Source organism: Tenebrio molitor, chromosome 5, assembly GCF_963966145.1.
Source record: "Tenebrio molitor chromosome 5, icTenMoli1.1, whole genome shotgun sequence".
In the NCBI taxonomy this organism is placed as follows: Eukaryota; Metazoa; Arthropoda; class Insecta; order Coleoptera; family Tenebrionidae; genus Tenebrio; species Tenebrio molitor.
In genome coordinates, this window is record NC_091050.1 from 6955543 (window position 1) to 6968826 (window position 13284).

At 34.3% G+C, this 13284-nt stretch overlaps 1 protein-coding gene across 2 annotated transcripts in view; it reads left to right on the forward strand.

Moving 5' to 3' along the window:
* dysc (dyschronic) overlaps positions 1-12747 on the forward strand; it is a 73173-nt gene extending 60426 nt beyond the window's left edge. For both annotated transcript variants that reach the window (XM_069047046.1, XM_069047047.1), the window contains 2 exons: positions 9817-10083; positions 10598-12747. In XM_069047046.1, coding sequence (XP_068903147.1) covers positions 9817-10083; positions 10598-10819 — 489 coding nt within the window. In that variant the 3' untranslated portion in view covers positions 10820-12747. The remainder of the gene's footprint in view (positions 1-9816; positions 10084-10597) is intronic.
* Positions 12748-13284: the final 537 nt, after the last annotated feature.

A 13284-nucleotide genomic window follows, 5' to 3' on the forward strand; every position in this document is an offset into this window, starting at 1 on the left:
CATTCAAAATTTCGTATTTTCTGAAAATGTCAACTAGTGATTGTTTAATTTTTGGAGCAGGTGTATGGAAAAGATCTAATCAAAGTTGGATTAGGCAACTAATTACAATGATCTGGAGTTTTTAAATAAAATTTTGACTTTTGATTTTGAAAGCATATCAAACATCAATTCTACATACCTGGTGAAAGTGGGAGCAAACCTTAATTGTCAACACTAGTAAAAATAAAAATAATTCTGTAAAAGTACATTATCTTGAAAGATAGCACCAATGTTTCATCGACCTTAGCCGCTGTTGGATTGACTAACGACACAAGTTCCCAAGATTTATAACTTTAAAAACTTCACGACGTCCTTGTGCCGAAAAACAATATCGAAGAAACTTTTTTCAGGTCCCTTCTGTATAATAATTAAGTAAAGCAAACAGGTCCAAGCTAGTGCAGCCACAAAATAAACGACCAGATCTAGGCGGCTGTTAAAGGTCGAGAAGTTTTAAAGCTAAAAGTCACTCTCGTAAGAAAGAAATCCTTTTTTAGATTTAAAAGAATAGCTGAATGCAATTCGAACAATAATACCACCTTTGTTACATAACATTCTGGTTACAATAAAGTAAAGTACAATGGAATAAACACAAATATACTTTAAAAGCAATTAATTTGAAACAAAGAAAAACTTGTTAGACTGTTAGTTCCATTGTGAAAATACGCAACTCGAGGACCATTTACGCAATAATTGTCCATCTACCATTACATTTAAACGGATTAATTTTCAGTTTAAGCCTGATTCGACACTACACGCCGTGAAATTGACAGTGAAAGTTAAAAATTTTGAAAGGTCTCCAGATAACATTTAGAAAAAAAAAATCAGATGTAATCTGTTATCCTATCATGATTAATCGTTTTAATTGAGCCAACGTCACAAGCATCTAGACAAATTATTATCATTAAGGACAGGAAGCTCGGAACCCAATAAAAGTGTTAAGGTTCCCGTTAAAGAGATGTATTTATTTCCGAGAAAGGAGAACAGTGCACATGCAGCCTTGTTCTTCTCGAGCAACAAAATAAACAAGACGATAATGAACTAAAATTCCGTTTCATTACCCACACATCAGCTTCTCTCAATTAGTTAACACGTATAGCTATAACTTTCTACCGCTGCATACAATAAAACGCAGCAGCGGGAAAAATGACCAACAATAATGGTACAAGCAACGCAACAGTTTCAACTTGAACGAGAGATACCCACCTTTAATTAAAAGTGCACTTTTTCATTATTAACCATTGTGCGAGCTATTTTCGATTTTTAAATAATTAATTGAATCTTTCAAGAAGTAATGGCGTAATAGATGCCTTACAATCTCGCATCCTGTCTTTGATTTAATCCACGGGCAGTCTTTTTTTTTTCGTAATCACCCTGTATAGAGAGCGATCGGAGATAAAGTACCGCCGCCGAAAAAAAAAATCAATCCTGCTTAACTGTACGGCTGAATTAATGAAACGAATTCTCACAAGACACTCGTACTTATTTATATTTTTTGACGGCCATTCAGACAGTTTCCTGTTCTTTTTTTACGTATTCGGTAACGGTAGTTTTGATGGGTGCACGTATTATAATACCAAACGTCTGTTACGTAACAATAAATTAACACAACACGCCTCACACTCCTGCAATTAAGGAGATAATCAAAGCGAATCTTCGCTTCGGAAAAATTGGCACAAGCATTGTTCTAGTAAGACAATCGGCTATAAAATATTATCACTGAATGGTTTCATATTGCAAAATCACGTTTTTCAAAAATGAACTTTATTGTTACACCTGCCAATTTCTCCGGTTTCATAACCTAATCCATCAGAGTTCTTTTAATAGAAAGTAAAAGCCGCTTTATAGCTACTCGCGTTTTGTCTTATTTATTGCGGCACTTGCGTTGTCGCATGTGCGACATGGCTTTTTACTTTTAGTTTTTGCAGTTGTTCGATCGTCAGGTGTTTCAGCTGCTGAAAATAAATTTGTTCGAATTACAATCAGTGCTTCTTCAGTCTCAATCGATAGACTCATATGGTAATGAGGGTCTTAATCAGGTTAATTAAAGTCGATTTATTTGTTAAGTAATTACAGCGCGTCCGACGTTATTTACATTAAAATGGTCTGTAATTAAGTTTAATTCCATCACAAGAATATGGCCGGGCTGAGCCTGCACATCTTCTCGTTGCTCATCTGGACCAGAGATTGGAGATAGAGAACCGGAAATTCGAAGCAAAGTTTGTTTGCAGATGAACCGTTTTGGACGTGTGGCCTACATCGTTAACATATTTAAAAGGAAAATTCAAGGATTAGATTATTTTTAGAGGATTAAATCACGAATCTCTCAACACCGGACCATTTAAGACGTGTAGGCTTCCAGGATGCGACGGTCACGATCGAACTCACGACAATAAATTTTCTGTTTATAGCTAATAAATCTGGAATTATTTTAATTCTAGAGGAGGCATGTTACTGTTGCTTAATTATCTGTAGCTAACATGTAAATTTGTACTACCTACACGGGAGAATGAAAATTTTAAATCAATTTTACGGCAGTAATGAATAATGTTGACGGTTGGAAAGGAAAGCTTGCATTAGACAGAAAAACCTGGAGTAAATTGATTTTTTGTTTTATGACTGACGAAAGTAAATTTGCTTTGTTTTCTTTATCTGTACTGTTTTAAAAAAAGTAAATATTTAGTAACTTTCTTTCGGGAGAATTCAATTTGTCACAGAATCCTTTCATCATCATCTTTAATTAAACAAAATTGCTACACCTCTTTTCTAATGAAATTTTACTTTTTTAATTGGTTTAGATAACAGAAATTACAACAAATTCACGCCTCATTCTCTACGGCATCAATTTAAATGCTGCAATTATTTTTTTTAATTTAATCGTCCCAAACTCTCACAGTTTTTTATTTCATTTTTATATTTTTACATTTCTATCGTTAAAGCAACTATTCTTTGTTTTTTATCTCATGATAATAATAATAATAAGTGACTTAAATCAAGGGAAAAAATCAAATACAATACGTAAATTAAATTAAATTAAAACAAGTGAATAAATTGAACGTGAAAGAATTTGGTTTTGATTGATTTTGATGAAATTTTACATAAAAGTCATTGTAATGCTGCACTCGAATATTTTCCCACAGTTTGATCTCATTTTGATATTGTCGCTTCAACTGATGGGCATAATCTTAAATTGAGAATCTACCTTGTCCAAAGGTAACTGTATATGCGAATACATACTTGTGTACAAGGATGTTGCAGAATAAATTTTTGAAACAGAAATTATTCTTTTTTATTTAATCGATGAATTACTAACATTAAATCATCTTATCCTAAGATCCTAAGATCACCAAGAAATTTACCACTGTTCTGTTCTGCCTTATACTTTGAAAGGAAGGATCACTGCTCTCTCTCCGTGACTTCGACATTTTCATATAATGTAGTTAAATATTTCTTAAAATGTTTTTGATAGATAGGTGTATTATTTTAATCAATAAAAAAGAGATATGGAAATCAAAACTTCAGAAAACGTGCGGCGTAGCTTCACTCAAATCATATATTTTACTTAAACTCCAACAAAGTTGTGTATGGTAAACGTAATTAACATTTTCTTCGTTTCCATTTCGAAAATACCATTCTGTCATGAATGAAATTCTGTATTCTCAAGCGGAAACCATTTTTTAAAATAAAATTCAGGTAAACGTCAAAATTGACAAATAACGGTTTATTAAGTTAGGCGCGGCGTCTACAGAGATTTTGTTTTGTTTTGTATAGTGTATTATGTATAGTCTGTCTCAATTCTAAATTTCCACCAACACTGCATTCTACGTTAGAAATACAACCGGCAACACTGTTTGGTGAAAAATGCGTCAGGTTGTATTTGTTAGGTTATCATTCTCTGAGTCGATCTGAGTCTGTTAATTTTCGTTTTTACAACTCAAGATTTTAGAATAAATAAAAAGAACGTGCCAACCTTTTTATGTCTTCCAAACATTTTATTAGAGTATTTTTCATTTTAGCGTCAAGTAAATTACGTTGTTTTCGAATCATGTTTATGAAATAATTATATTGCTAACTTTGGTTATATCAACCCCCAATTTAGATTTTTTTCTTTTTTGCCAACATAATTCAACAGGTAGTGGAAGTTTAGAATTGAGACAGACTATACATAATGTATAATTTTTTATTAATTAAAAAAAATACAACTCCGCTCTAACTCCTGATATTTACTTGCACAAAATATTGATATTTTTTTTTTGTTAGTGAAAATGTATGTTACAATAACAAAAGTCTGCGGATATTACAACTGTCACTTTTGTAAATGTATACAGAAGATGTCAGTTATGCCAACACATAATATGCTTCACAATTTGTTCAAACGCATCATGATAAAAAACTTATTAGTTTTTTGTGCAGTTTCTATTTGCAGAATGTTCCACGCAATATTTACAATTTATAGATGAAAATTTTACTGACTAAGCAAGTTACTTTTGTAACGTGGGTATAAGATTTTTTTTTTGAATAACAATAATTTTGCTTGTGATTTGTGGTTAGTTCATATTCACATGAAGAATACAGCCAAATCAACGATAAATTGAATTTTTTTACTTCAATTTAATTTTTTCATGGTACACCATTCTCCGCAAAAAAGCATCACAAAGCATCACATAACAATTTGATCTGGTTCAGAATGAACCGACCCCATTGTATTATTCTAAATTACATAAAATCAAAATCCGAAAGTTTGAACGTCTTGTTGAATAGTTTGTTTTACTATACCAGTAACGTGAACTTTTACGTTTTCTTAAGATTTTATAAAGTTGTTGATACAAACAAAGTGATCTCGTATTCATTAACAACGCAAATTATAAATAAATAAAAGAGAATGTTATCTCATAAAATTATTTTATTTATACGGATGTTTTCAGAAGTCTTGTTATTTTCTCATAAATAATGAAGTAAACATTTTTTTTAAATTTCCAATCAATTTTATTAATACGTTAAGTTACTTACCTGATTTACAAGTTTATCCACTTAGATTAAATAATCACCATTTATGTAATCGGTGTTTGGGTATTGATAATAATACTACCTACAAAAAAATTAAACAATCGCTTATTAATGGGGCTTCTTATACTTAGCTTCCTTAATTTTTCACTTTGCAGGTATTTCGTTTAAAAGATGAATATAATTATGCAAATGTTCGACTTCCTTGTCGAGGGAATACGTCGCAAAATTAGATTCAGACGTACTTGAGTATTATATTATGTCCCTCATTTAGAATAAATTTATTTGCATGCATTAATGTTCCAAGCTCGATTTCCAAGGAAATCAATGTTCTTAATAAATAAAACTTAGCACAGATGAGGATAAAACCAACGTGGGACGACTGCACAAATTAAATTAAAGCTGATAGCATATTTGATCTGAGATAGAATAAACTTTTGGACGTCCTTACTTGTGCACCTACCGAATTTGTGCACGAGCTCATAATTTGATCGAGTCGACAGTCGAGCGCACATGGAACATCGAATTTCCTCGAATTTATTTTGTATTTCGTTTTGTGGCACTCTCCTCTATTGATCACGGCAAATAGATATTCATAAAAAATAAAATACGAAACGGCATCTCATGAATTCTTAATTTGGTGCAACAGCCTAAACCGGAGATATAAATCTCAAAATTGGTATTAGAAAGGCGGTGGAGCTACGACGCTTTTTTTACCACCGTAAAAAGATAAGGCCCATGCAAATATGTCACTGCCAAGTGGGTATAATTTCTTTCTGATGGCGATGGCGGTGCAAAAAACACATCAAAAGCAATAAATGACCGACTCGCCTCTGCGCATCTTTCGGAGAGATCTCGCAGATATTACATGCCAGCAAATCATTACCTACATAGAAATAACAACGCTCGTAAAACGTCATTAAGCATCTTTGCAAATGAGCTTTCGAATGGCCAGTAAAAAACGGAAAAGGGGAACGAAGGCTGGAAAATACGCATCACGCCGCCCAATTTTAAAGCAATTTGGGTAAACTCGTGTGAAAGTAAATATTGGACGTTGTTAAAGTGTTTCTAAAAAAATATCGCCACCATAAATCACAGCAAGACACAGAATTAGCGCTGAAAGGGTGGGTGGGATTCCAGACGTACCTCCGGAACTACAAACGAATATTTATCGGTGTGGCAAATTATAGAATCGGCTTATTTCATACGATCCTTTGTTGTGAAAAATTTATTGCTCCTTTACACACTCTTTCTTATTACCGCTGCAACGCTTTTTCAATGAGTACTTTTCTATCAGTTTAACCTATCTGTAAAGTAAGTACCCGCTGGATTCTCTTGTTTGGTACCTTCTCTCGCTTGAGTTACGTGTCGCGCACGACCATTCCATTCATTGACCCGCACACCTTTATGGGTAAGTAGTACCGGGGCATGGTACCATAGTACCACGAGTGTGGGTTTCATGGTTCTCGAGTGTAAGGAGAACATGAGGACGAAGCGGTTCCGGGCGCGGCAAAATCGTGTTGTTTTCACGGAACATTTCATGAAACTGACGGATTGCTTTCATTTCCTGAATTGTTCTCGGAAAGTTGGATTCTCGTAGAGTCGAGGAAATTAGTGTTTTCGGTTTCAGAAAAATGGTCATTCGTCACGCTGCATTGACGACAGTCGATAGTTTACTCAACAAATGAAAAACGATTCACGTTTTTTCTTTTATCAGGACTATCTGGACTTTAACTGCCAACTATTTAGCAATAATTACAGCGGGCATTTAACGTCGGAGAACGAATTCGCTAATTGGGCCGATTAAATACATAATATTTAATTGTAAAGCAACTAGATCGGCAGGAATCGCGATGATTATGTGCTATTAGCGTTTTTAACGATATTAAGACGACGAGCTTTTAAATTTTACTTGTTAATGGATAGCTCAAGCGCTCCTTAACGGAGAGTTAACGATTTAATTTTGATTCAGGTCTTAGTGCGGTACTGATAAAATAACCAAGTTATCTATGAGAGACGAAATTAATGTGCCGTGTCAACCTTCAATCTGTAATCTAATATTCCTGAGAAAAAGCAAAAACCTGCCTCACTAGTTGCAATTGTAAAGTTTACGGGATGATCAAGAACGTAAATTGCTTCAACAGATCTCAAATTTTAATTGCAACTGTTGGCACGAAGTCCATGAGAATGACCATTTTTGCCGGTTATTGGCATCGAAGTGGTACCGCTTACCACTGTCAAAAAAGCAAATATACGAGTTGGAATGTGTTTGCAGAGCGGGTACCTTGGCGGTCTGCGGTCGAGCTTGGGAGGGTGGACGCAGAAAGTCAAGTCTTGGTACTGGGGCAGACCTCTTGTAAGTTTTAGGCCCTTCAGAGCACTCCAGCATGCGGCCTTTATAGATTGGGCACACGTATCTATATTATATTTGTCTTGTCGCTCACACAGTCATTTTAACGATCAATGACCACAGGAAATGATGACTCGTAGTGATCTATCACTGTCAGTCGAATTCTATAAATCTACATAGAGGTCGTAGCATTGTGCTTTCTGTCACTACAGCACCGACTTGTATAGTTTACAGCACCAGGCTTATTGAGCAACTCTCTTTAACAATGACTTTGACCTTCTTGCTTAATTCTCTTCTTCATTTCTAACCGATCAAATGATTAAGTGCACTTACTGTGGGAGATTACTGCGAGCGTTATTGTACAGCAAATTCGACTGTGTGCCACTTGACCAAATTCACGATTTATTGGCTCCAGACCTTCAGTTCTTTTAGCGCTGCTTTTCAAAACTGTCCTTTCTCATTTGGAGTTTACAGATTTGCGTAGGTGATAAATCTCTCCGTTCTCATTAGCCGGAGTGGGTTCACTTTATGAACTGCACTTTCGTTGGTGTATTTTATTATACGCTCCGGACAACAATAGTATCAACAAGTCTTTTGTTCGAGCCGAGAGCATATTTTATCTTGTACCTAAATTCGAAAGAGACAAGAGTGAAACTCGTGCTTAATCAAAACCGCCAACGATTTCAATCTCCACGAGGTCTTCGTTTTCCTTTTTTCAAGCCTATAAATCGTGATGTCAACACGACGAACCGATTGGCATATTTAGCGTTTTCTTTTCTTTTATTTTTCTATCTGAGTGTTGTAGTTTTGTGAATTGTCCAATCACTTTCATTGAAACACTGAACAAAATTACACATCGAAATTTGGTCGAGGAAAAATTTTGGGGCGTTCCTTGCTTGCAAAGGTCCGTCACGAGGTACAACTTTGGTATCAAGAAATAACTTTCATCGTCCACACAGCATGGGGCATGTTAATTTTTTATAGATTTAGTGCACCATCTTGTGAGGAAAATGAAATGTGTCAAAGGGTGGTACCGCATTCTCATTTTCATGCCGAGCCCCGAATTTACATTTTTATTAGGCGAACCACGGTAAGTTCTTGGAACTGCTTAATCTGAAAAGTTATACACTTGGTGCACATTTTTGTACAACTACTTTGAAGTGATCGACCCTTTGATGTAGTTTCATTTTTGATTGATTTAGTATGGTGTAGGTACGTGTGTATGGTTTGTACTGTAATGGTATAGCATTTTAGATTTGATTGAGAATTGATAGTGCTTATTAGATATGTTTCTATATAGATCAATTGCAAAAAATTCTTCGATCTCTTCGACATGGCCGTATGGATTGATTAATGGATTGCGGTTTTCGTTTAACAAACTTTCTTCATTGCTCGTTCGTTATGGTTAATGAAAGTTTATTGAACGAGATTTACATAATGAAAACTAATTGAAATTTTACAGAGCTAAAGGAATATCATGACTTTTAAAAAGTCTTATTTATTAACCTAGCGAGCGTGGTCAACCTGTTTCATTTATTTACGATTAAATAATAATAGGATGAGAGTTGGTTTATGTCCTTTATTTAATATGTGGGAACGAATCTAATTAATGTCTATGTACACTTCGTTATTGCTTACTGTAATTTAAAGAAAATTATCTTTATGACTCGATCTTTAAATGAAATACTTATACAGATCCAATTGATTTCTTCATATTACTGTCTAAAGTAGCACAGTTTTTTTTTAAATATCTAGACGCTTAATCTAGCATTACGAGTAATTAAACTTTTTATTCACATATTTGTCCAGAAGGAATATGGAAATATCAATATTTAAAATGATTTAATACTTTCTACGTCCCGCTAACTGCCAACAGTTTTCAAATAGAAAACAAACAATCTTTAGTTTCTTGTTTTGGAGGTTAACAGCAACTTTATTGTCCAAATGGAAGTCTTTCATAATAAATATGGATATGATAATATCCAAAACGAAATTTAAATTGAGCACAATTATCCTATAAACATCACAAGCCACATGGTTATTGGTTAGATATTATAATTGGCGTCACTTTCACGTCACCATTTTAAACGGCAATCAGGCCACAATAAATAAAAAAGAAGCGTATAACTTTTATTTTTATCGACTGGCTGTGACATTGACTTGTGTTAATTCTTATTCATTGTCAATGTTCAGCTCGAATTTCTCCCATCACTCGTGTAAAAGTAGATTCTCTACTTGTGCGTTATAATTTAGTTGTAATTTTATACTCTTCAGACATCTAATCTCTTTAAATCTCAACACGTCCAATTTTAACGCGCCATCGACCAACTCTCATACGAAAGCCATTCCGTGGACAAGAAAATTTGGGATGCTGCGACAGTCTCAAGTTTTTTCGATTGGGACACTTTAATATAGAACTGTTTTAGGAGTTGGCACACAAGTTGTCAAGAAGTTTCGACATGAAGGACGAGCAGGCGTTGTTAGAAGGCGAGGGAGGCATGCGACGTCATCAATCCATGCAGAGACTGGCCAGAGATGGCATCTCCGAAGGACAACGTGAAGTTCCGAGAGTGACCCAGGACGAGGAGGGCAACTTGAGAGTGACCGTGAAGAAAACTAAGCCCATCTTGGGTATAGCCATCGAAGGGGGCGCCAACACGAAACATCCTCTACCAAGAATCATTAATATAAATGTAAGTGCACGGCGTTTCCTGTCTGTATTTTAAATTTAACCTCCATATATTGCAATTATGACAGAGCTGTAATGCGTTTAGTCCCGAGCACTTATCGCATATGCACGGCGAGTTAATTGCTATAAATAACAGAATTTGTGCACTAAAGCAAAGATCGTGACAGTTGTTAGTAGACTTTATTGGTGAGAAATCGCTGACAGGGCATTATAACTTATGCAGTGTTACACGCTCAAAGTATCTACTGCTTATTACTACCGACTTTGTGGGCTTAAGCTCACATCTTTACATTTTTCTAAAGAAAGAAACTTTGTAATGCGCGCAGCTGTGCGAAAATTACGTTCAATTCTTGGCGGTGCCTCGTTTTGCATCCGCTGAAGGCGTCAGTCAAAAACAAGGAAGGTGAACAGCAACATTAGCAAAATCTGTGTGGCTCAATCCTACGAAAACTATTTAAGAAACAAAAAAATTGCATTTCTAAAGAAAGTTTTACTTTATGCCGGTTGTAATTGTGCAGGAAAATGGTGCAGCATATAGCGCAGGTGGCCTGGAGGTGGGTCAATTGATTCTACAAGTGGACGGTACGCGCGTGGAGGGTTTGCAGCACCAGGACGTGGCCCGCCTGATAGCCGAATCGTTCGCCAGGAGAGACCGAGAAGACATAGAGTTCCTAGTTGTCGAGGCGAAGAAGAGCAACATGGAGCCGAAACCCACGGCTCTTATCTTCTTGGAAGCTTAACATTTGCTTAGCCTCCCCGCTAGCGACCCACCAGGTCCCAGCCACGTCACCGACTGAACTCTACACTACTACATATCACGTGTATCATAAAGCGAGATTCCTTTGTTAGACCACGATGATCGCCCCGAACAATGAGATCTCGCTGTAGAAGTAGTAGGTGGAGGGCTGTTCCCATTTATTTATTTATGAATAGGAAGATTTAAATCAATTCCCTGGGCGCAAAGGTGCTCATTATTAAAGACTGACTTTCATTTTTTATTCACTCACATTTTGTTGTTTGCTTTTAAAACAAGAACCCGATAGTTTCGATGAATATCAGATCTGAATGGGTACAGTTCTTCGTAGGATCAATATAATATGCATTGTAACCATTGTATTAAAAAAACATCAAACTCATTAATTGTTACTTGTTGTGTACAGCTTTAGTAATACGCTTTCGTTGTGAGCAAATGGTTGTGCATATTATAGGGCCACATATCAAACAGTTTGCACTTGGTACTGTGGCTTCGGTGACACCAGTAGCAGATTCTAGAGGGAGAGGCACTCCAATATCACGAAACTTAAAACAAAAATCCAACTGCAATTGTATATACACAACCTATATTTTAAAATATACTTATATCAAATATCTTTATTTTGTAAAAATGCAGTATTAATAAGTAATACCTAAACAAACAAAAAAAAAAGTGGAAGATGTCTAGCTAAATTAATAGCTGTGCCAAAGTATTACACGTTACAAAATTAAGCGAGCCTTAGTAAATAACTGATCAAACTGACATAAATGTTTGCTTCATTTATGTACTGTTGTTACTTAAATTTAGGTCACGGAACAATTCTGTTATTTATTAGAACCTACATGTAAAAGCCACTTAGATATGTGCAAACCGTGAGACCGTTCTTTACAACAGGTTCTAAAAAGTACTAAAACTGTAACAGCGACACTGTGGTTTACAAATTATTTTTGAATTCACGGTTGGATGTATCAATATCGGATGGGTTGGAACCGTCTTGTCGGTGGCTCGGAAGTTTATCAAAACATCTATAGAGTCACCGATGGGACCTTTCAATCACCACTAAAAATACGACATGACAAGCCGTTCATGAAATAAACCATTTCAATGTCTGCCTTCACTGCATTTTGCAAGCACTGTTGATTTTGTGCGCTGATGTAAATAATGTTATTTATTTTAGAACATAAGTGCGTGATGATTATCTACTTTAAGTAGAATGGAAAATAGTGTAGAAATAGAGCTTAATGCTGAGACATCAGAAATATTTATATTATACTAAATTCGTACGGTCTTTATACAGATTGCAAATTTATTAAATTGTAGCAATAATAAAAGCAGTTGAAGTACCATATCCGAGAATATTCTAAAATCCATTTTGAAAACAGTTAATATTTGAAAAAACAGTACTGAACTACAATCTGTGCAAGAACTTTAGAAATTTAGCTGTTATTGTTGCATACATCGGCTAAAATTATATGTAAATAGTATTAACTTAGGTGCTACAGAAATTAAGTTATTTCATAACGTTTGTAAATTTTATTACTCTATTGACTAAGTTATGTATTTACTAATGTTAATATTGTTGTTAAATGACGTGCGATTTTAATAATTATAACGAATCAGGGAATAATGTTACATTTACCTTGAATTATCAATTAATGTTATTGTTATTTTCTTCGTCTTTATGTTGTTGAATAAATTCTGAATATTCCCGTTATTGGTTCTTATGTTGAACACTACAGTTAGTAGATGAAATTGCTTGTTGAAAACATGTTGTAAAAGATATAGACTGTAATGTTTTGCATAATTTATTATATAGAAGTATTTACTTTATTTGTTATTGTAAAATGAATGACCAAGAACCCATTGTAGTGTGCCAATTCCAGTATAATATGAAAATAGATTTAATTAAGTAAAGAGCGCTCCTACCTAACGACAGTCTGTTTAAAGTTTAGAAGTTTTGCATCACTTTTTATTTTTATAATAGCTACAGATCTAAACCTTAAAAATGCAAAGTACGGATAACAGGTTCGAAGTATCTCTCAAGAATATAAATATTAGAATGAAAGTTCAGCTTAAAATGCTTCTCCAAACTAAAAATAAGTTTTATTCTTTTTATTTAACGTGCTACAATTTTAAATAATTGTATGGACATAATTTCTTTAGTTTCTAATTAAGATTATTATCGCTCCATTAGCAATTGAATATTCTTTTTCTATTTTCACTAAACAAATTTTTGATATTACATAATAAAAAAAAACGACACGAATTAAAATTATTATTGTAATAGATAATTAAAATGAAATATTCAATTATGCACACATGGAAAATTTTAAATATTAATAATAACTAAAATGTATATAATCCCAAATTTACTAATATATAGATCCGTTGTTTTATCATTAGATTTAAATTGTTGTTAGTTTTATTTAAATATGATCTTTTCGTTTATAA